This window comes from Ips typographus, linkage group LG9 (assembly GCF_016097725.1).
Source record: "Ips typographus isolate SLU linkage group LG9, UJ_Ityp_2.0, whole genome shotgun sequence".
NCBI classification, from domain to species: Eukaryota; Metazoa; Arthropoda; class Insecta; order Coleoptera; family Curculionidae; genus Ips; species Ips typographus.
The window spans coordinates 8,576,176-8,597,294 of NC_138430.1; the positions used below are offsets into that span (position 1 = coordinate 8,576,176).

At 34.6% G+C, this 21,119-nt stretch overlaps 7 protein-coding genes across 10 annotated transcripts in view; 6 read left to right on the forward strand and 1 right to left on the reverse strand.

The window, feature by feature from the left end:
• Positions 1-21,119, reverse strand: part of rdgA (retinal degeneration A) — an 84,465-nt gene that overhangs the window by 5,558 nt on the left and 57,788 nt on the right. For all 3 annotated transcript variants that reach the window (XM_081986860.1, XM_081986857.1, XM_081986859.1), the window contains 10 exons: positions 20,359-20,562; positions 19,790-19,919; positions 17,898-18,025; positions 17,536-17,679; positions 16,962-17,171; positions 16,287-16,497; positions 14,696-14,888; positions 14,542-14,644; positions 2,217-2,303; positions 1,961-2,162 (listed from right to left, as the gene is read on the reverse strand). In XM_081986860.1, the coding sequence (XP_081842986.1) occupies positions 1,961-2,162; positions 2,217-2,303; positions 14,542-14,644; positions 14,696-14,888; positions 16,287-16,497; positions 16,962-17,171; positions 17,536-17,679; positions 17,898-18,025; positions 19,790-19,919; positions 20,359-20,562 (1,612 nt within the window). The remainder of the gene's footprint in view (positions 1-1,960; positions 2,163-2,216; positions 2,304-14,541; positions 14,645-14,695; positions 14,889-16,286; positions 16,498-16,961; positions 17,172-17,535; positions 17,680-17,897; positions 18,026-19,789; positions 19,920-20,358; positions 20,563-21,119) is intronic.
• LOC145733883 (uncharacterized) lies at positions 2,823-3,762 on the forward strand. The gene is made up of 3 exons (XM_081986922.1): positions 2,823-2,983; positions 3,038-3,254; positions 3,307-3,762. Exons 1-3 carry the CDS (start codon positions 2,930-2,932, stop codon positions 3,705-3,707), a joined length of 672 nt encoding a protein of 223 aa, XP_081843048.1. The 5' UTR covers positions 2,823-2,929; the 3' UTR covers positions 3,708-3,762.
• LOC145733878 (uncharacterized) lies at positions 5,047-5,989 on the forward strand. The gene is made up of 3 exons (XM_081986917.1): positions 5,047-5,207; positions 5,263-5,482; positions 5,536-5,989. Exons 1-3 carry the CDS (start codon positions 5,151-5,153, stop codon positions 5,946-5,948), a joined length of 690 nt encoding a protein of 229 aa, XP_081843043.1. The 5' UTR covers positions 5,047-5,150; the 3' UTR covers positions 5,949-5,989.
• LOC145733882 (uncharacterized) lies at positions 6,845-7,777 on the forward strand. Its single transcript, XM_081986921.1, has 3 exons — positions 6,845-7,002; positions 7,054-7,270; positions 7,319-7,777. The coding sequence occupies exons 1-3, from the start codon at positions 6,949-6,951 to the stop codon at positions 7,723-7,725; spliced, it is 678 nt and encodes a 225-aa protein (XP_081843047.1). The 5' UTR covers positions 6,845-6,948; the 3' UTR covers positions 7,726-7,777.
• Positions 8,517-9,461, forward strand: LOC145733880 (uncharacterized). The gene is made up of 3 exons (XM_081986920.1): positions 8,517-8,678; positions 8,733-8,952; positions 9,006-9,461. Exons 1-3 carry the CDS (start codon positions 8,619-8,621, stop codon positions 9,404-9,406), a joined length of 681 nt encoding a protein of 226 aa, XP_081843046.1. The 5' UTR covers positions 8,517-8,618; the 3' UTR covers positions 9,407-9,461.
• On the forward strand, positions 11,422-12,341 carry LOC145733879 (uncharacterized). Its single transcript, XM_081986918.1, has 3 exons — positions 11,422-11,580; positions 11,629-11,845; positions 11,897-12,341. The coding sequence occupies exons 1-3, from the start codon at positions 11,524-11,526 to the stop codon at positions 12,304-12,306; spliced, it is 684 nt and encodes a 227-aa protein (XP_081843044.1). The 5' UTR covers positions 11,422-11,523; the 3' UTR covers positions 12,307-12,341.
• On the forward strand, positions 12,579-13,642 carry LOC145733876 (uncharacterized). 2 transcript variants are annotated; one of them, XM_081986916.1, is made up of 4 exons: positions 12,628-12,646; positions 12,680-12,805; positions 12,859-13,075; positions 13,128-13,642. In XM_081986916.1, the coding sequence occupies exons 2-4, from the start codon at positions 12,752-12,754 to the stop codon at positions 13,553-13,555; spliced, it is 699 nt and encodes a 232-aa protein (XP_081843042.1). In that variant the 5' UTR covers positions 12,628-12,646; positions 12,680-12,751; the 3' UTR covers positions 13,556-13,642. The 2 variants fall into 2 exon arrangements, with proteins under 2 accessions (XP_081843041.1, XP_081843042.1); XM_081986915.1 differs by having other exon boundaries at positions 12,579-12,805.

The window sequence follows — 21,119 nt, forward strand, 5'->3', positions numbered from 1 at the left end:
CTGTACGGTTGATTTGATTGAAAAATCGTATTAATGAAAGTTGTAGTACCTATCACGGACTAGTTTTCTGTATTTTTTTCAGATCTCTAACTTGAGCCCTTTCGTCGTAACACACGAACAAAAATAAGAAAATTTAAACTTTTGGCCTGCACTGTATAGGCGGTTGTCGGGCAACGGGTAAACAGGTCATTGTTGCGGGTACGGTTGCTCGGCAACCGCTTATACAGTGCAGGTAAAAAGTTTACATTTTCGCATTTTTGTTCGTGTTTTACGACGAAAGGGCTCAAGTTAGAGATTCGAAAAAAATACAGAAAACTAGTCCGTGATAGGTACTACAACTTTTATTATCACGATTTTTCAATCAAATCAACCGTACAGGCGCAAAAAAATCAAAACCGTTTTCCCATGTTAATCTCCTATGTCCAGGGTGCTCTTGGACACCTGGTATAGTGTTTTGTAAGCTTCTGACATTTATATTAGACCACTTCAGGAGCATATTGATGGCTCTGGACTGCTTTAGAGGCATTTAGGAAATCTTAGACGGTTTTAGAAATTGTTCGAAGATGTTAAACTGCTCTAGAATCATTCAGATGTTTTTAGGCTGTTTTGAAAGCTTCTAGACTAGTTGAAGATTATTTGGAAGCTTTTAGCCTGCTTCTAGGCTGTTTTAGCAGCATTTGGAAACTTCTAAACACTGTTTTGAAAGTTTTTGCAGTCTCTTAAACTATAAACTACTCTAGAAGCATTCAGAGGCTTTCAGACTGTTCTAAAAGCGTTTTAGCAGCATTTGAAAGCTTCTAGACTAGTTGAAGATTATTTGGAAGCTTTTAGGATATTCTAAAAGCTTTTGGAAGCTTCTAAGCGGTTTCAGGAGCATTTGGAAGCTTCTAAACACTGTTTTGAAAGTTTTTGCAGTCTCTTAAACTTTAAACTACTCTAGAAGCATACAGAGGCTTTCAGACTGTTCTAAAAGCGTTTTAGCAGCATTTGAAAGCTTCTAGACTAGTTAGAGATTATTTGGAAGCTTTTAGGTTATTCTAAAAGCTTTTGGAAGCTTCTAAGCGGTTTCAGGAGCATTTGGAAGCTTCTAAACACTGTTTTGAAAGTTTTTGCAGTCTCTTAAACTTCAAACTACTCTAGAAGCATACAGAAGCTTTCAGACTGTTCTAAAAGCGTTTTAGCAGCATTTGAAAACTTCTGGACTGTTTTGAAAGAAATAATAGTCAAAAACCTAGTTTAAAAGCATTCTGAACTTCTTCTCCAACTGTTTTGACCGTTAATAGCAACGAAACTAACCAGTTTTCCTTAATGATATTTACGTCAAATAGTTCAGTTTAAAGAATGTCACCTGCAGTACTCTTAATGATGTGCTTATTGGACACCCTGTATATAAGCGTTGGAAAACGGTAAAGGTGCACTTTTTGGGACTTTGGGGTAAAAATTGGTCAATACCTGACAAAGTAACCCTACACTACTTTTCCATTACAATGATGGATTTCCATGATGACGCAGAAATATGCATGTGAAATGCCAAGCGTAAAATTGATCAAACAACAGCGGTGTGCAAATTGAACAACACACCGACTAATACGTATCATTAGCATTGCTGATTGGACCACTGTTGACATTGCAAATATTGCCGAATTCAGTTTACTTCTGCTTCGGTCTAGTCTCAGTTTCCGGTGTCAGGGTGAGGAATAATTTTGTAGATACGTTTTAGGAAGCAAGTGGGTGTTTCTCATTAATTCCTGCTGTGTATTGTGTCAAAAACAGGCGTGAAATTGCGCCCTTATTACTGCCAGTTTTGGTCGGCCAAAAACACGTGTGAAACGAATGAATTCTTGTCAGCAAGCTCGAAAAGATAAATGGCCCCAGCCAGTTACGAATGGGAAAACATATACGAAACTTCTCGACGAGTTTATAAATTTCTATGGTGAACTTGACAACAGTGACCTTTTACCTGCTTCCGTTAATTTATCCTTATCGTAGTGATGCTGCTCGTAATCCGGCATGGATATTTTATAGACGGTGTATTTTAAGTTTTGCAAAGCAGCTTGAGGTGGAATTACTTTGCCGGATTTCCGTTTGGCCAGCATGGTTGCCTTGTTCAGGTGGCTTATCGTAATCGTGGAAGGTTTTAGTTTGCAAGCTTCTCCATCTACCTAAAGTATGGGAAATTCAGTAATAAATAACGGATTTCCAGATCTGAAACTTACCTGCATCGGAATGGTTTTCGTTGTTACAATTTTAGCCGATTTGCATTGCGTTATGCAGGTTCCATGACCACCTGCTTGCAAAAGAGGCTGCAACAAAGATAAACAGAGTGTAATTTTACAGTAAAAAAATAGTTAATACAGAAAGTTTGGTTATGTCTAACTTAACTGTCTTTTGATAAATTTAAGCGAAACAGAGAAACGTACATTATTGCATGCGCGGGACTAAGACAGAAAACGAAAAAAATATCAAGTAGGCCATATTTTTAGCGCGCTGTTGCCAAACGCCGTAAGTAAGTTTGTCGAGGGTATTGAATACTTACGGCGTTTGGCAACAGCGCGCTGAAAATATGGCCTACTTGATATTTTTTTCGTTTTCTGTCTTTGTCCCGCGCATGCAATTGTGTACGTTTCTCTGTCCGTTACGCGGTTTTCCTATGGTCGGTTTTGGATTTACCACACCTGTATGTACTTTACCGGATCTGACGTATAATATTTCGTAAACTAATTATTTTAAGTTAAAATCAAATGAATCACAATATAGTGACAAATGTTTCGAAACACACTTGAGATTAAACATAAAACTTTGACGCATTAAAAGCTGCGTATCACAATACTGAGATTTTATCTGTATATTCAATATTCGAGTAGTCATATAATAGAGTGATACTACCTCGAAAACTACACAATGCACCAGCTTTGCGTTGAACTATAACATGATTTCCAAAGTGCTACTTGTGACTGTATTGCTGCCAATCCTGCAATGTTTGGTAAGTTAAACAAATTGAAAATGTAGAGAGATTGGTAGAAGAGCGTCATTTCAGGCGTTAACATCCAGTGAATTGAACAACAACTTGGTAGTTGTGGAAGCAAATTTGGAAGCTCGACAAACGGCTGCCACAACTGAGATTAGTAACTATGAGGACATTCTTAAACAATATGTGACTGCTGCTGAAACTAAATTGGCCACTGATATGACTACTGCGTCTCAACCCTATTCCACCCAAATAAACCAGTATATTGTTCAAGCAGCTGAAGAAGGTAAACTGATTGTTGTTAAGAGTCCAATTCATCACTAAGTAATTTTTTACAGGAAAAGACATTACAAAATGTGTGTCTGCCAGTGAGTCTAGCTTTAGCAAACTGGCTAGTACAGCCCTAGCCGAAGTTGAAGCCAAAATCAAAGCAATCTCTACTAACGCAGAAAGCAAATTGAGTGCAGTGACAACTGCTATAGATTCTGCTTCGACTAAAATCAAGGCCCTTGCTGAAGAAATCGAAGAATGTTCTACTGATGATTGCGCTGCCGAATTGAATTCTGATTTGGTGCAATTGTACGAACTTGCAGTAAATGACATCGATAGCGCTTTGTTCAAAGCTCTGGAATACATTTTGAACTTTGCACCAACTAGTTTGGCTGGCTACGTTTTGGATCAATCTGCTTTTGAAACTAGTTATGCTTCTCTTCTTGAGTACGTTGAAGCTTGCTTGTAAATTAGATGATAAATTTCGTAAATACACGTATAAATAAAATACAAATACAAAACAATGTTTTTTTTATTATTAATCAATGCATTCTTGATATGCAGGTGATTGTGCACACACTTCAGACAGACAAAATATCCAATTGCATATCAAAAATCAAAATTTCAATCATTTCATAATCAATCATGTGACATGCGTTGAAATTCTCTGATTTCTTACCAATAAAACATTCTGTGTCAATCAGATCAGTTAACAGAAGAGATTTTCTGGCAAATTTAATTAAGTGGCATGTCAGATCACCAAATTTGACACTGTTAGACTATGAATGGATCTGTTAAATGTACAAATTTATACCGTTTCTTAAAGAATGTCGTCAGATAATAAATGCTTCAAAACGATATCTCGAAAGTGGAACAAACATTCCGATTAGTGTTTGACAGAAAACCATTTAAAAATTACATCATTTAATGTAATTTCTATTTATTGATCCTTGGAAATTGTTGTAGTGGTAGTGTAAATGAGGGTTACAAAATAAGGATGATTATTGAAAAATCAGTTTAGTTAATAAATAATAGTTTTAGGGACTAACCCGATTTAAACTTGACCTCCATTTTGCTGATCTTGAATTAAAAATGTAATAGATTGATGATTTTCATGAAAATATTGGACATTGGCTGTACATACAGGGTCTTTCACTGGGGACTGACCAACTTTTCGTTTTTACAAAAAAAAATTTCGAAAAATTATTAAAATTTTATGTTTTTTTGTAAAAATATTTGCAGAATTTCGAGCACATTCCGAAAATAGTTAAATATACCGGGTGACAGAAAAAAACACCATTATTGGCTGTAGCTTTTGGTACTAATTTTTTGATTCAACTTTTTACACTACATCAAATGGCTCAGTTTCTTTAATTACCTACAGGGAAGCCCAAAAAAGGGGGGAAAAATGATCTACTTCATTGAAAACTGGAATCACAATAACAGGCAACTTAAAAGTGACCTTTATACTCTAGTGTTTTAGTTAAAGTACCGGATATACTAAAACAAATATTGGTAAAATCTCTTCAGCCAAACATTTACGATAAATAATAATAAAGTGTGATCAAAATTTCCCACTTGTGTAAATAACTAGAATTGGCACTGACGTGTTGGAATGCCATTATCAAGTAAAGTTAACAAAAATCAAATTTGGGAATTTCCACAACTTTGATAATGATATGCACACTTAAATTCGGAAGCCAACGAATTATATAACAAGGCACTTAATAAAAAAGAAAAACCAATTTTAATAAAATGTATTGTTATAAAAGCTCTTCAAAAAATCTAACACTTATCTGTATCCTTGTGATATTATCTCATTCACTGGCAGTATAATTAGTGGATTGAAGAACACAGAATCTCACACAGTAACAGCATCTTTAAGTGAATCCTTATCCACGATCTGTCCAAAATGAGTTTGAAACTTGCTGTAGTTATTGGAGCAATTATTCCCATAATACTTTGTGGGGTGAGTATTTGGTATGAAAACATTGTAGTTTAGGCTAATTTGAATACTATTCCAGAGTCTATCGCCAGAAAATCTGCAAAGACATTTCAGCCTCATTGAAGCTAACCTAAACGCAAAGATCGAACATGCAAGATCTGAAATTGAAAGTTACTCAGCTCTGTTCGCCAGTTACTACACTAACATCACTGAAGAAAGCTTATCAGACGACTTGGAAGCTGCATCTGAATCCTACTGGAAACAACTGTTATCTTTGGAAGTTGATGCTGCTGAACAAGGTACACCCACTATTTGAGTTTGCAAACAATTACCTAATTCCACACTTTTGTAGACATTAGCATTGCTAACTGTGTGTTAGAAACTGTGGAAGAATTCGATCTGTTGCTCAACAAAACTTTGGGAGAGTACAGCGACACTTTAGACGATATCGTTGACGCAGAAAACGGTAAAATAGAAAATGCCAACGTAGTTTTTCAAACTATCGCGCAAAGTTTAAACGAACTGCAAGACCAAATTAGCGAGTGTTCCGAAGAATCTTGCAGCACTGAATTGAACGAAAAGTTGGCCCAGTTGTACGAATCAGCTTCGAGAAGTATCGACGATGTTCTGTCTGCTATCGTCGATTATGTTGTAGTTAGTGCACCTACTTCAATTGAGGGTGTTATTGTCGATACTACCAAATTCCAGGGTGAATTGGAGCCTTTAATTGCGAAAGCTCAAGCTTGCTTTGATCAAACTGAATGAATTTTATTGCATGTAAAAATAAATAACTAATCTACTTTCAATGGGCCTGTCCCACAATTTTTTTTTATTTCATAACTACAAAGACGGATTGAAAATATTATACCCGTATTTTTTTGTTTTCAAAAATATTAAGTCTAAATAGAAAAAAAATCATGATAAAAACTACATTAATCGCATGTTTTAAACGCCCACCGCCGGTGACGTACTACACTTTCAACCAATCAGCGACAAGAAGTGAAACAGTTGGCGTGCAATAGCCAATAAAATCGCCCAGAATTACGTACGTCACATGCGCGCCAAAACAGATCTTTTTTTTGATCCTATTCTTTCGATTTCAGTCATTAAAACAAAAATTTATGATATGTGGGATAGGCCCATTAAGTCTGTGATTATTCCTGTGTAAATAACCAAAGTAACCCAAAAAAGACCAAAACAAAAGTAATGTTGCAGTTTTGGTTTTTCCAAAACTACTTTTCTGGATTTTACAAGTTTTGCTTCCTAATCATTTAAAGTGAAACAATACTTAAGTTACACTTGTAAGCTTGACGTAGTTTTTCTAGTAATTTTCCTTTTAAATGTTTCCAAAACCCCAAATCAACTGGATTTTTCAAGTAAATTGACACTTTTTAGATAACTTGTACTCTTCTACGCAAAAGGTATGTAACTCGCTCAGCATTTGAATGAACATCTTGCAAAACTTCCACTTAGAGGCTTGTTTTGGTATATGACCACACTTTGCAAGCTAGTAACTTTGATTAAATGCCCAAACTGTCCAGTAAATGGTTCACTTTTAAGTCAAATTTATAATAATGATAAGTACTAAAAAACTATACAAACGGTGTAAACACACATGCACAACATACTTGAAATACGAACATAAAAAAAATTTATCACACTAGTAGATGTTATCTACATTCGAGTAATCCTATTTATATGTTACCAACTAACCCATTAGAGCAGTATAGATTTCCCTTGTCTTCAAATCAAATTCAAAGTAAAAATGGCTTTTAAACAAATTCTAGCACTTTTGTTGCTGCAAGTCTTGCACTGTTTGGTAAGTCACCCAAATTGAATGATTTTTGATTTTATAAATGAATAATTCCAGGCTGTAACTCCAACTGAACTAAATGTGAATTTGGACATGGTTGTAGAAAATTTACTTTTGCGACAAAACGCTGCCCAAGATGAAATCAGCAGTTACGAAACAATTCTTAAGACTTACGTGGCTAACGCTGAAACTAAATTGGCCAATGATTTGACAACCGCTTCTCAAGCTTACTCCAATGCTATAAACGCGTATATTGTAGAAGCAGCCGAAGAAGGTAAGTTGGTTTTCTACAAAATAACTGAACTTAACATCGTTTTTCCAGGAAAAGACATTTCAAAATGTGTTTCGGTCACCGAAACTGCTTTTGGCAAACTTACCACTTCGGCCCTTGCCGAAGTTGAGGCCAAAATCAAGACAATTTCCGAAAACGCAGAGACCAAATTGGACGCCGTTTCAACTGCCTTAGATGCGGCCACAACGAAAATCAACGCACTTGCTGGAGACGTCGAAGATTGTTCTACAAACGATTGTGCCACTCAGTTGAATTCTGATTTGGTGCAACTGTACGAACTTGCCATCAGCGATATTGATAGCGCAATATTCAAAGCGCTTGAATATATTCTCAATTATGCACCAACTAATTTGGACAGTTATGTTTTGGATCAAACTGCCTTTGAAGAGAGTTATGCTTCTCTTATTGATTATGTGGCAGCATGTTTGACTTCGTAAATTAAGTGTAGTGGATTACTTACATTAATAAAGATTATTTAAGTAAAAGTTATATATGCAGCTTTATTTGTTGGGGGGAAACACCTGTCTTATTTAATAATATTCAGTCAGTGGCACTAGTGTATAGAAAAAAGTATTTTACAAATACCTTCTTACAACGCTGACAAAGTCTATGAAAATGACGTTTTTTTGACATTATACTTATTTGTAACTTGTTAACAGTTACTCTTAAAACTGGTTAACTGCTAAGAAAATGTAATATAGTGTTATAGTTAAACAGATCTGCTTTAATCTATGCTGCAGACTATTTGGTGCAACAAATGATGAGGAGAGTCTAAATAATAACAAATCTTCTATCCTGTGCTAGGCAAGCAATTTAGTTGATATTAAAAAAGTAATAAAAGAGACATCATCCTCTTCTGTGAAGTGTTGTTTGGGTTCATTTATTAATAAGATATTGATTGGTTAAATTGATATTGTTTTAAAGTTTTCCATTGCAAAAAAAATGACAATTTTCCGTCAAAACAAAATTCGATCAATAACGATTTGCATCAAAATAATTTAAAGTGTCTACTTTATTTAACTATTGTTAATAAATCTATCGCAATTTTTTATAAAAATTTAAGTTAACAAGTTGAAAACAAATTAAACGTTTTGAACAAAAAACAAAGTATAAAGTCACCTTGAGACAGCCTATTAGTCAACACAGTACTTTAAAATAAAGAAAGTACCTAAGTGATTAAAGATGACGTTATATTGATTCTTCAAAACAAAAAGTTTCACTTTATCACTTTGATGTTATCGTTTAATTAAATTTCAAGTGATGGTATAACTGTTCCAGAACAATTTGATATTTTCATACATCTTGATAGAATCTAGCTGGAACCTCAAAAATGACATTTAATAAACTTGCGTCAATTGTTTTAGTGATAAGTTGCTTAACACCATGTTGGGTAAGTATGATTCATAACCGTTTAGGCTGGACACGCTAATTTGATTTTTTTCAGACTTTGACACCTGATGAGCTTGAAAAGCATTTTACTGTTATTCAAGCCGACTTAATCTACAAAATAGAAACTGCAACTAACGAAGTTCTGAGTTACACAGCGCTGTTTACCGATTACTATGTTAATCAAACTCGAGGCAGTTTGGCAGGGGACTTAGAAGCTGCATCTGCATCCTTTTGGAATAAGCTTTTGGCTTTGGAAGTCGAAGCAGCTGAACAAAGTATGTACAATTTGTCAATCAGTAACTATAAGCTAAAACCATCTTTGTTATAGATATCGACATAATATCATGCGCAAAATACAGCGTGGAGCAATTTAATTTGCTACTAAACAGCACTCTAATAGGATCAAACAAAAAACTAAACGAAATCATTAACTACGAAACATCTAAAGAGAACATCGCACTGGCAGTATTTGACAGCATTATACAAAGTGTGAGCGAGCTGGAAGTGAGAATTATTCAGTGTTCTACTGAAACGTGCAGTTCTACACTGAATTCTGAACTGATTCAGCTCTACGAGTCAGCGTCCACCGACATTGACGACGCTCTTGTTTCTCTTCTGGAATACGTAACCGTTGAAGCACCAAGTCTATTGGAAAATGTTACTGTCGATTATGACAAATATCAAGAACAGGTGGAACCTTTGATTACGGCAGTGGAAGCATGTTTTTAATGATTAAGTTACTATGTAAGATAATTAGGCAATAAATAAAAAGTTTGATAACAGAGTGCAGTTGTTAAATTTTATAAATATGTAGCTTAGACACTTTTGGAAAATAACAAAAATTTGAAAGTCATTTAACAAAAAAAAATCAAACTGAAACTTTAAGAGACAAATTAAAAAACGTAAACTTGCATTACTGAACTGGGAAAAAATTGTTGATGTTTGCGGTAAAGTTGGTGTCAATAGGCCTGTTTGGAGAGGCAATCCCTGACTGGTTTCCAACTCAGAAACAGTAAATGTCAAGTTGATTGATTGAAAACATTCACGTAATTGAAGATTACGTGATTGTTTTCAACTATCAAATTTACCTAAATAAGCCACGTGACTATTTTCAAGCGTCAAACTAGATCTTAAAGGTCACATGACTCTACTTAAGGTTGAAATATTATCCTTGCCGTCATGTGACCATATTTAAGGTCAAAAAATTGTTCTGAATCATTTTTACGACAGAAAGGTGTATCTGAAGGTTACGTGATTGTTTTCAACTATTAAATTTACCTACAATGGTCACGTGACTATTTTTAAGCGTCAAAATGAATCTTGAATGTCACGTGATTCTACTTAAAAATTAAATAGTATCCTTGCAATCACGTGACACATAGTAAAGGTCAAAATATTTTTCTAAACCATGTTTACGATAGAAAGGTGTATCTGAAGGTTTCGTGATTGTTTTCAACTATTAAATTTACCTTCAACGGTCACGTGACTATTTTTAACCGTCATATTGAATCTTGAAAGTCACGTGATCTTAATTAAAAATAAAATAGTATCCTTGCAATCACGTGAGTATTAAAAAACTACATTGTTCAAAAATCCCGCCAATATGACGTAGTAAGCTAGTAACCAATGAACGATAAGAATTGTCTTGTTAGAAAGGACGAAACAATAGTTTGTCCTGTTATCACTTTGAGATGCATTGATACCTAACTATCATAATGATATCCATATGAAAAAATGTAGATTTAAAACAAAAAAATTAAGCTAATACAATCAGTTTCAGTGAAATAACCTTTGTACTAACGTCAATAAATAACTACTACCAATTCTTTTTTGATGCTCTTGGCAACGTTGTGTAAAGCACTCATTGCGCACAGCTCAGATTTGTGCCATTTTCCAACTAGTGTAAGTGTATCCTTCTCTAACAAGCGTCATTGAAACAGTAGAGCAATGCTCTAGTTTTGAACCTAACCGTACAAATACAAAAGTCAACCTAACCGAAATTGGGACGTCAATAATTACATCCAATAGCAACGCACAAAGTTAGCTACGTCACACTGCCCGCGAAATTTAAATCTAATCAGAAAAGTTTCGTAAAAACGTCAGTAAGTTTGATTTTTGGTTGATAAAAACTGACTCTTCTTTAAGAGTTTGATGTGTTGTTTTATTAAAGAAACTTATTATGAATTTTGTATTGGTTTGACGTAAAAATGAAAGAGAAAACACAGTTTTCACTTAATAGTGCTTGAACGTATTGATCTATAGTTTTATGTGGCTATTGTCTGCCAGAAGTTTCATTCACAGATTCGCCATAAAAATGATGTTTTACCAAGCCAAATCTATGATTAAATTGGTTGAATATTCACGTGACTGATGAGGTTTTCTGACTTGTGGCCAATGGATGTATCTATTTCTCTGATTACTAGTTGGCGATTTTCTCTGAAAACAGGCCTATTATCACAAATTTTACGGTTGTGTTTCACGTTTTACTCTGAAAATGCAATAAAACACAACAAAATGTTCTTAATAACCAAATCAACAATTTTTCCATATTTCTTAGTGTGCTGCTCCATCTGGCGCATTTTCTAGATTAAAATTTAAAAAAAGTTTTTTTCACTTACAAAATACAAAATACGTACTTACAAAATGATAACGTGTATTTTTCCAGGTGCGTCAACTACGACTTTTTGAGTGTTGAACTTAACAATACAAAAGATTAGAATCTGAAAACTTTCTGAAGTGATTCAATTAAATCAATCATTAAAGATTAAAATCTTTCCTAAAGTATTGATGGAATAGCATTATAATTCTTAAACAAACATTGTTAGCAAACCAATACGAGTGTAACTATGATGAATTTAAAGCTTGTAGCTATAGCTGTGTCATTTTTAGCCTTACAATGTTCGGTAAGTGTGTTTTATGTTACTTACTTTTGTGTAAGTGTTTTTTTACAGGCTTTAACACCGGATGAGCTGCTTAAAAATTTGGCTCTTATCGAATCCAACTTGTTAGTACGTAGGGACACTGTGCAAAATAACCTTGAAAGCTACTTGTCAGTACTAGCTGATCATGTAAATGCATCCGAAAGTACCTTAATTACTGAGTTAGAAACGGCATCGCAACCGTTTTGGGATTCTATCGATTTACTGACTATTAAAGCTGCCGAAAATGGTACAGTTCAATACTTCATAGTTTGTGCTATTATTTGTTTTATTTTTGCAGGTAAAAACATTTCGGTCTGCACTAACGACATTTTTAATCAGTTCATTCAGTTGCAAAGCGCTGCTTTGGAAAAAGCTAAAAACAAAATTGTAACCGTAAACCAAACTGGAGAAAATATGGTGTATAATGTTATCGTCGATATTCAAGAAAAAATCGACATAGATTTCAGCCAGCTTAAGGATAAATTTACAACTGATTGTACAGATACCTGCGCAACTGAATTGAATTCAGAGTTGATCCAGTTCTACCAATCTGCCCTTAGTGACATTAACAGTGCTGTTGCCGAAGTTATTCAGTATATTTTCATTACAGCTCCCAACGACTTAGCTAGTAACGTACTAGATACTGATCAGTTGCAAAGTGATTATCAAGTTTTAATTGATCATGTAGCAGCATGTGTAGGCGCGTAAATAATGTCTTATTAAATGATTACTGTTACTTGAAATTGATTGTTTTTTTGTCAAGTCACAGTTTAATTGCTAGTATTATACTAGTTTTTAAGTTAGTTTAAACATTCTTATAATGGTACCTTTTCCAACATTGGTACGGTATAAAATCCACCATAATGTCACAAGGCTAATCCAAAATGTATTGTATTTGTTCTTAGTTATCAGCTTATCTTATCGCATTGCCGCTCCCAATAATTAAAAGTGAATCATTTTATTAAATTCTTGTTTCATTACCTTTACGTGTTTCACAAATTACAGTTTTACTGCTTAACATAGTAAATTTTCCTAACAAAGGTGTTATTCAGTACAGTGATTATCACTTCTCTTATCACAATCAGTTATCTCTAGTGAATATCAGTCAGTGACAAACTTGTGCACCACCCTAGTACCTGCTATATTGTTCAAAATGAGAGTCAAACTGCTGTTTACTGTTTTGTTGCTGCCAATTCTGCAAATTACGGTAAGTAAATCACCTTCAATTCTAAAATCAACTAAACTAGTAATGATTTGCAGGCCATCACTCCAGATGAGCTAAACACAAACTTGGAATTTATTACAAATAATATAGTGCGTCGTCAATTATCTGCCAAGGATGATATCGACAGTTATTTTGCCATTTTTGAAGACTATGATACCCAAGCTTATGGCAAAGTATATAGTGATGTGCAGTCCTTGTCCGACAAGTACTTGCTAGCTATTAATAATCTTTTTGTTGGATTTACAAAAGATGGTAAGTAGTTTTCTTTACAAAGTTTTGCTTGCTAAAATTTTTTTTTGCACAGATACCGAAGTGTTTGCCTGCAAAAATGGCTACCAAGCTAAAATCGAAGCGCTGCAAGATTTCACAATAACCAAAATTCAAAGTGACATCGACACGGTTATTAGAGATGAACTGGTACAGTTGAGCGGGGCCTTGGACGTTTTAAAAAACACAGCTCTACAACTAACAGACATTTCGGGTAAAATTGCCAATTGTTCTACCGATATCTGCGCCACTGATCTGGATCAAGAATTGGCCGATCTATACACGACTGTTCTAAACATCCTTAACTTCAGAGACTTATTCTACGAAATTGATCACGTTTCCAATTATGCTCCGACGTTTTTACTCACATACGAGGCGGATATTTCGCGGTTTGAAGCCAGTTTGCAGGAATACGTCAATTTGGTGGAGGCATGCATAAACGATGTGGAAGAAAACAGTTTGTAATATTAAGCTAAATTAAAACCTTACGGGATTTACAATATGACAATGTTACTGTAAGAATTTAAAATTTAAATAAAAAAATAATAAACACATACTTGTGTTACTTCAGGATTACGAGTAGTTCTATTTAAAAACTAGGAAGAATGATTGTGAAAACAGATTCTTGAGATTGTTAGAGAAAAAAGTGCTTTTAGTTTGATTAAAGTAAATCCTAATATTGATTTTACTTATTTTTTACTTTGTATTATTATATTTGATTTTATATATTTAACTCTTGATTATATAGCCAATTTTGTCTGTACAAATATTGATTATGTTTGTTTAACTTGATAACTGTAAGAACCTTTTTCATCTGATTTTTATCGGTTAAAAAACATAGATTGCGGCTTTATTTATTGTTAGACATTTTCAAATCACGCACATTATCAACTGTAATATGTGTAATTACGGACTTTTCCTGTTTCTAACAACTGCAGTACGTACCTGTATAAGGATTGTGTTTTCTCCGACATTCAATATGTTAAGTGTTTTTTTCAGAAACATGCAGTTTCAGTAAATGACCTGAAGCAATACATCAATTATCAAGTACAAAGCACTCAATAAACTCTTAAGACAGAACTCTTGCTTGCTAAATATAATTTGGCATACGAGGAAGAAAATATCATTAAAAACCTTGAATTGAATTGTTGAAATGTTTTTCTATATTGGGAAAAACATATTTTAAACAGAATAGGCATAAAAATCCGACTTCAAGTAATATTTTACGGTAAGAAGGAAGCGGCAATATTGTTCCTGCCATAACTTACCACCAAGGCAGGGGTGTATTCTCAGTCTGTGTAAATTTTTAATATTTACATACCAGTTGGGCCTGGGTGTATAACAAATGCGACTATTTAAGTCGCCCAAGTGTCGCAAGGGAATAAATTTACAGTCTTATATTAGAGAAGTCCTTTTTCCAAAAGATAAAATAGATATACAAATTTGCTTACCAGTTGGTAAGTTGTAAGTCCTAGAACTTCTATTAGACCATCTTCAGTGCTTGGATCGGATGTGCCCATTGTTTTGCTCCATGGCTTCGTTCCTCCACCATAACTACAAACATGTTACATTTAAAAAACAAGTTGTTTCAAAACTGGTATTTACCTTCCAATATTTAAAAATACTATAGCATGCACCCTTAGCTCTTTCAGTTTGGGCGTAATATCGTTTCCGTCACACTCTAAAGTAACGTAATCGGCCAGACCTTTCCATTTCCTCCTTAATAGGTCTTTACCCCCCATTTGGCCGTAAAACATTTTATTTCTTAGCCTGGAATTGAATTTTTCCGGATGCGCCTCTGCAAGTAGATACATCCTATCAAAATTGTGCTACAATGTCACGATTTCTATCAGATGTAAGAAAACTGTGAAACAATATACAATTACGTTCTGTTCAAAGCAGTGTATAGAAACAATTTGAGGCATAAATGGTAAAATCTATATCGCTGTTTATGAAACCGGAGGTAATTACTGGGGGTGTCATTTGCAGCTTATTTTTGCCAAAAGGGCTATTCAGAGCTGCCGGAAACAATGCGCTATAATTCGGCCAATGTAAGGAAAATTAACAGCAAAAATATTAGGCAAGTTGCACTCGAAAACAGCATGGAAAATTGAACAAGTCAGTTTACGGAGAAACACCCGAGCCAAGATTAAATTCTCCGCGCTGTAGATTAAAACGAAACTGTTGTTTCATTTCGTGCCGTGTTCGGAAGTCATTAAGGCATTGTGCGGATCTGAACCGTGATGAACTTGAAAGCCGTCTTAATGGAGATAATACAGAACTTAATGTACAACATTTAAAATCTTTGTATAAGACTAATTAATCCGCTACACAGTATGTACGTTTTACCTTTCTACTAATAAAGTGAATTAAGTTTGTTCGATTTTAGTAAAATATGTAGGTTGTTGCCAAACGACAGGATTTTTTCTTACTGTCTTCTTGTTGATCTTAAATTTATTATTTTATATTTATTAATATCTGAGCAATTAGCCAACTCAATTATTACAACACATTTTTCCACTCTTCTTTTCTGACGCTGACAGAATTCATCTATAAAATTGACTTTTAGATGACTTGCTTCTACCAGCTTTCTTCTGTGAAAATGTAACATGAAAGGCGCAATTGAAATACTGTAAACGTAATTCGATTACTCTAAAATGACGCTTTTAAGTTAATCAGACTTCCTACCAATCTATTACTATTTTCCTCAAATATTGACTTTGAAAATAAACCAAAGGACAAGAAAATGTATGAAAAGTTAATAAAGTATACATTCGCTCTGTTGACAAAAAATATCGGGAAGCTTATTCCAGGAAACTGAAATCAAAAATAAAAGCTTCCTGGAGGGTAGGACTAAAATACACAATTAAATAGAAGCTTCTTCCGTTACTACAATATTAATATTGTCTTATCCACACTCGAGTTCATCCTGATCTTGAAATAAAAACATCAAGTGGGCAATAAATTCATTGTTTCGGATCCTCTGGTTAATTAAAAATTTATTGCTTTCAAGTCAAGGAACTGCCAATAAAAATCTCGGTTGAAGATTTGCGTTTTTCCCCCGAAGTTTTTGTTTGATTGCCGAGACGGTCGATCGAAATTAAATCTAAATTTAGCTCTTTCAAAGGAATTTACTTTCAGAATGACTGAAATGGGAGGAAAGTGCCCTAACCGTGAATCAAGAAATTAAACTTACCGCGAGCCTCGTGAAACTCCAAAGCAATATGAGCGTCCACTCCTAGTGAATAGTAATTGTTTACCACACTGAGAGGTAAAGTGTCTTTTCCATCATTCCTTTGATCACCATTAGGGTTGGATTCAACGTCCAAACACCAGCGATCCAGCAAAACTGTATCACTGTGACTGATGTTGGTCAGGATTTTTGATATTGGTTCGTCCGTATAGCCCTGAAATCATTACATTTTGATATTTGAAGAGCTCTTATACTTATTTAACTCGCTCATTAATATAAGAGTTGGTTACAACATTTTTCCGTCGACTGTAGTTAATAATAAATGTTTATTATTCTAAAAAGTTTGAAAAAGACTAATTGTCAGTTGTATAGGCAATACGGCAAACCGAAATCATAGGCACCCTTGACAATGACAGTGACAGTTGGTTCTGTCGTTAATGGTGGATGTCAACTGAATAATATGCGTCTATTTCTCTCTGTTTAACACAAATAAAGTAGAATGGAACTATACTATGAGACCTATTTGGTTGTCTTTGATAAAATTGTGCATTAAAGTAAAACAATTGAAAAATCATGCATTAATGCACCGCCCTCTATACTAGAAAGCCTAAAATGATTTTGTATCCGTTATCGTCCATTAATTATTTACTAAGCTTAAAATGACGTAATTAAACATACCCCTCCCCAGCCTAAAGCTCTGGCCAGATCATTTCCAGTGCCCAAAGGCAAAACTCCAACTGGAGGTGCAGGTTTCATTTTAATTTGGTCTATAACGCTTAGTACCCAGCCTACGGTACCGTCACCGCCACAAGCTAGTACCCGGAGGTTTGGCACTTTCCTGAACAGCTCCAGCCCAAATTTCGGCCCTCCGAGCGTCAAATCGAAAACCTGAAATCCGTAAAATTATTTTGGTTATTAACGTCCAAGACACTGTGTGAATAAAGTATTATTTTCCGCAAGAATAAATCCAGATTATGTCATAAAGGAAATGTAAATAATATAATAAATAACGGGGATGAAACAAAGTAAGAGAAAGCCTACTTTCAGTGGTCTAGGCGGAAAGCGATTCCCTCGAGGCTGCTAGCGGTAGAGTTACAGCATGAAATCCTCTGCTTAAGGTGGAAAAATGGAAAACAGATTTCCAGACGTTATCTCTTGTATTACGTCTAGCACAGTCGAGGGAGTAAGTAGAAGGAAAATGGGAAAATTTTGAGTGTAAACTGCATGTTATAGCTAGTACCTCTGTACGTACCTGTCTAGGATTAAGCAGCCACTGAAATTTTTGCATTAACTTTAAGCCTTGGTTTCCTCCAGATTTTGGATTTATAAAAACAATCACAGGCGTTACGGTTGTCGATGGAATGGGTTTGATTACAAAAGTTCTATATTCCTTATCCTGTAACCAAATTGGAAATGTTTCACTCAGTCCTACCGGCATTAAAACTTCAAAACTTTATTCTAAAACTAGATTAAATGCACTATTTGCATTGTTTTCCCTAACCCGAAAACTTTTATTGTCGGCCGAAATTACTTTTGGGGTTCTCCCTCTTATCTAAGTTCAATTTTCCTAGTTTGAAAAGTTTAATTGTTTTATTAAATTATTAAAACATTTACCTTATTACTAACTCTTCTTTTGTTTGATCCCTTTTTCTTTGGCACTTTTCTTAGGCTTGACTTAAAACTTCCTTTTCTTGGAAGCTTAACTATCCAGGAAGGAGGAACTATTATATTATTATGTACACCTGAAATAAATAAATGTATTAATTTGCATAATATACAAAATTATACTAAGATGATAATATTCGTATACGAATACAGAAATCAAATCATCATCTCTTGATTCATAAACAAATTAATATGGATTTTTTACCCCAAAATCACAGAACTGTAAAACAAAATTCGATTAGGCTCAATTTGAGCTCTAGTAACGCTTCCCACGAATCGAAACAAAAACAGCGAAGCAAAATGAAAAACCCCTAAAAACACTCTTCTGTATTACAAACAAGCATATTCTCAAAAATAAATCACATAATGCGAGATTTCTCATCTGGAAAAGAGACTTTTTCGCCTCGCTCGTTTTTCCCAGGGCTTAGAGAAAACCACGTTTGATTAGTCGGATTTTTTTGGAGAAAGTGAACGTCACAACGGCAACTTTTATTGCATTTAAATATTTTTAAAGAAGGTGTTGTTGGCGTTATACGAAAGCAAATTGCCTTGTGTTATAAATCTCCTTGCCGTTAAAGGTATGCATTGAAAAGTACAAAAGGGATTTAATGCTGTCAGCTGGGAAAGTGAAAAATGGAAAAGTGAGAACGGGATGATGATGCTTTGGGAGCTTTTACGTAATGTTTTCAATATTATATTGAGTTTTCCGTCTTTATGAATGAGTGATAAAAGTTATTGCAGTTTTTATCATAATTTAATATAACTGGCATTGCCAAATCAATCTGACAATCGTCAGAAACTATCTGGAAATGACAGAAACTATCTGATGTTACGAGAAGCTAACTGGAACTACTGGAAACTATCTGAAAACCTCAAGAAACTATCTGGAAATGTCAGAAGCTATCTGGCACTGACAGAAACTATCTAGCATTACCAGAAGCTAACTGGAATTGCTGGAAACTATCTGAAAACCTCAAGAAATTACCTGGCATTGCCCAAAACTATCTGGTTTCGCCAGAAACTAACTAGCATTGCTAGAAAAACTATCTTACAACTGCCTGAAACTATCTGGCAACGTGAAAAGCTATCTGGCAATGCTAGAAACTACCTGGCATTACCAGAAGGTAACTTGCATTGTTGGAAACCATTTAACACTTATTAGAACATATCTGGTAATGTCAGAAGCTGTCTGGCTTTGCCAGAAACTAACTGACTTTGCCTAAAACTAGCTGGCATTGACAGATCAATCTGACAATTGTCAGAAACTATCTGACAATGACAGAAACTATCTGAAACCCTCAAGAAACTATCTGGAAATGGCAGAAGCTACCTGGCAACGTGAAAAGCTATCTGGCAATGCTAGAAACTACCTGGCATTACCAGAAGGTAACTTGCATTGTTGGAAACCATTTAACACTTACTAGAACATATCTGGTAATGTCAGAAGCTATCTGGCAATGCCAGAAACTATCTGGCTTTGTTAGAAGCTAAAAGAATTTGCCTGAAACTATCTGATAATTGTTAGAAACTCTCTGGCAATGACAGAAACTGTCTGGCTTTGCCAGAAACTAACTGACTTTGCCTAAAACTAGCTGGCATTGACAGATCAATCTGACAATTGTCATAAACTATCTGGCGTTTGCTGAAAATCATCTAACAATTATCAGAATCTGTCTGGTAATGTCAGATGTTACCTGTCATTACTTGAAACTATCTAGTATTGCCAGAAACTATTTGAGAATTGACAGAAACTGTCTGGCATTACCTAAATCTATATGACGATGTGACGCACCTTTATTTAGATTTTTATTCACTTACCTAATAGAAATAGAAAAACTTACCTAAATTACATTCTTCTCCTATTCGTTGAACATTAAAACAAGACTCTTTGTTGTGGTAGGCCACTTTACACCATGAACAACTTATTGCAACAATTTCTTTGGAACTAAACGATAATTTTGATTGGAATGACTGAAATAAAAAAAAGAAACATTAGTAGTACAATTTAGTGGAAAAAATGTGTTTTACAAATATTTTTTCATGGAGTTTCTGTAAGCTAAAATTAGGTCTGAGTGCTTGTTGAATTTAAATCAGTCCTATTTGCATAAGATCGTAATGAGTTGGGATTAATTTGTTTTACCCGCCCAGGAATGGATTTTTGTTTCTGGTTTTTGATGATGCAAGTCTCGTTTTGGGTTGTTTAGTAAAATGAATGACTCCTAAGTTGAGCCCCGAGATTGCTTTGTGCTTGTGTTTTTTTTTTCTTGAAAAGATAAATGGTCCAGTCCAATATAGTAAACTGGCCCTGTCTTGTAAATTCCCCTCGTTTTTCAAATTTGGTCAGGTTTATTTTTAGCCACAAGACAGTCCAAATTAAATTTTCTTTTTTCCCGGGTTAAGGATAACTTACTTTAGCACATTGTTGGCATTTGCCCTTTTCGGACCGTCGATGGACCCAGTGATGTTGGATTGTGGTTTGTTCGCGATATTGACGTACGCCCACGTCTCTAAAGCTCGGTTTACACGTGAAACGTAGACGGTCCATTAATATATTTATACAGTCTTCGTGGCATACGATATTGCAAGCTGAACATTTAAATCGGTTTCCATGTTTCTGAAATAAAAAAAAAAAAATACGAATTAGTTAATATTTCATAGCAACTTCTTCACTATCTTATAGCATAACTAGATTTTCTCAACATGTTATAAAATGCATAATTTTGATGAGGGAAGAAATTTATGAAGCGCTATTATGGCACGTGGATCTAAAAGCACGTTTCATTTTCCATTTATTCTAGCCTAGATGGGAGGTTAATGTATTTTTAATATGTTCTTAAATTTTAAAATTAAAACGCTGTGAAGCGTTCATTTCGTGTTACGACTTGAATATTAATTAAATTTTCACGTTTTCAACTAAATTGGATGAATCTAAAGTAAAAAGAACTCAACACATAAATTGTATGGGGATTTTGCTGAAGATCCACCATCCATCTTAGGGATTTAACATCGACGTTACAATCATTCAGGATTCAGGTGGTATTTAAAGGGATTTTATGCGTGAAAGGATATGACTCCTTTCAGTCACAAAATAATTCCCATTACTATTAGCTTAATGGTCAAATCGTGTTGAACACTCACACAATCGTGGAAACTTCATTATGGCATAAACCT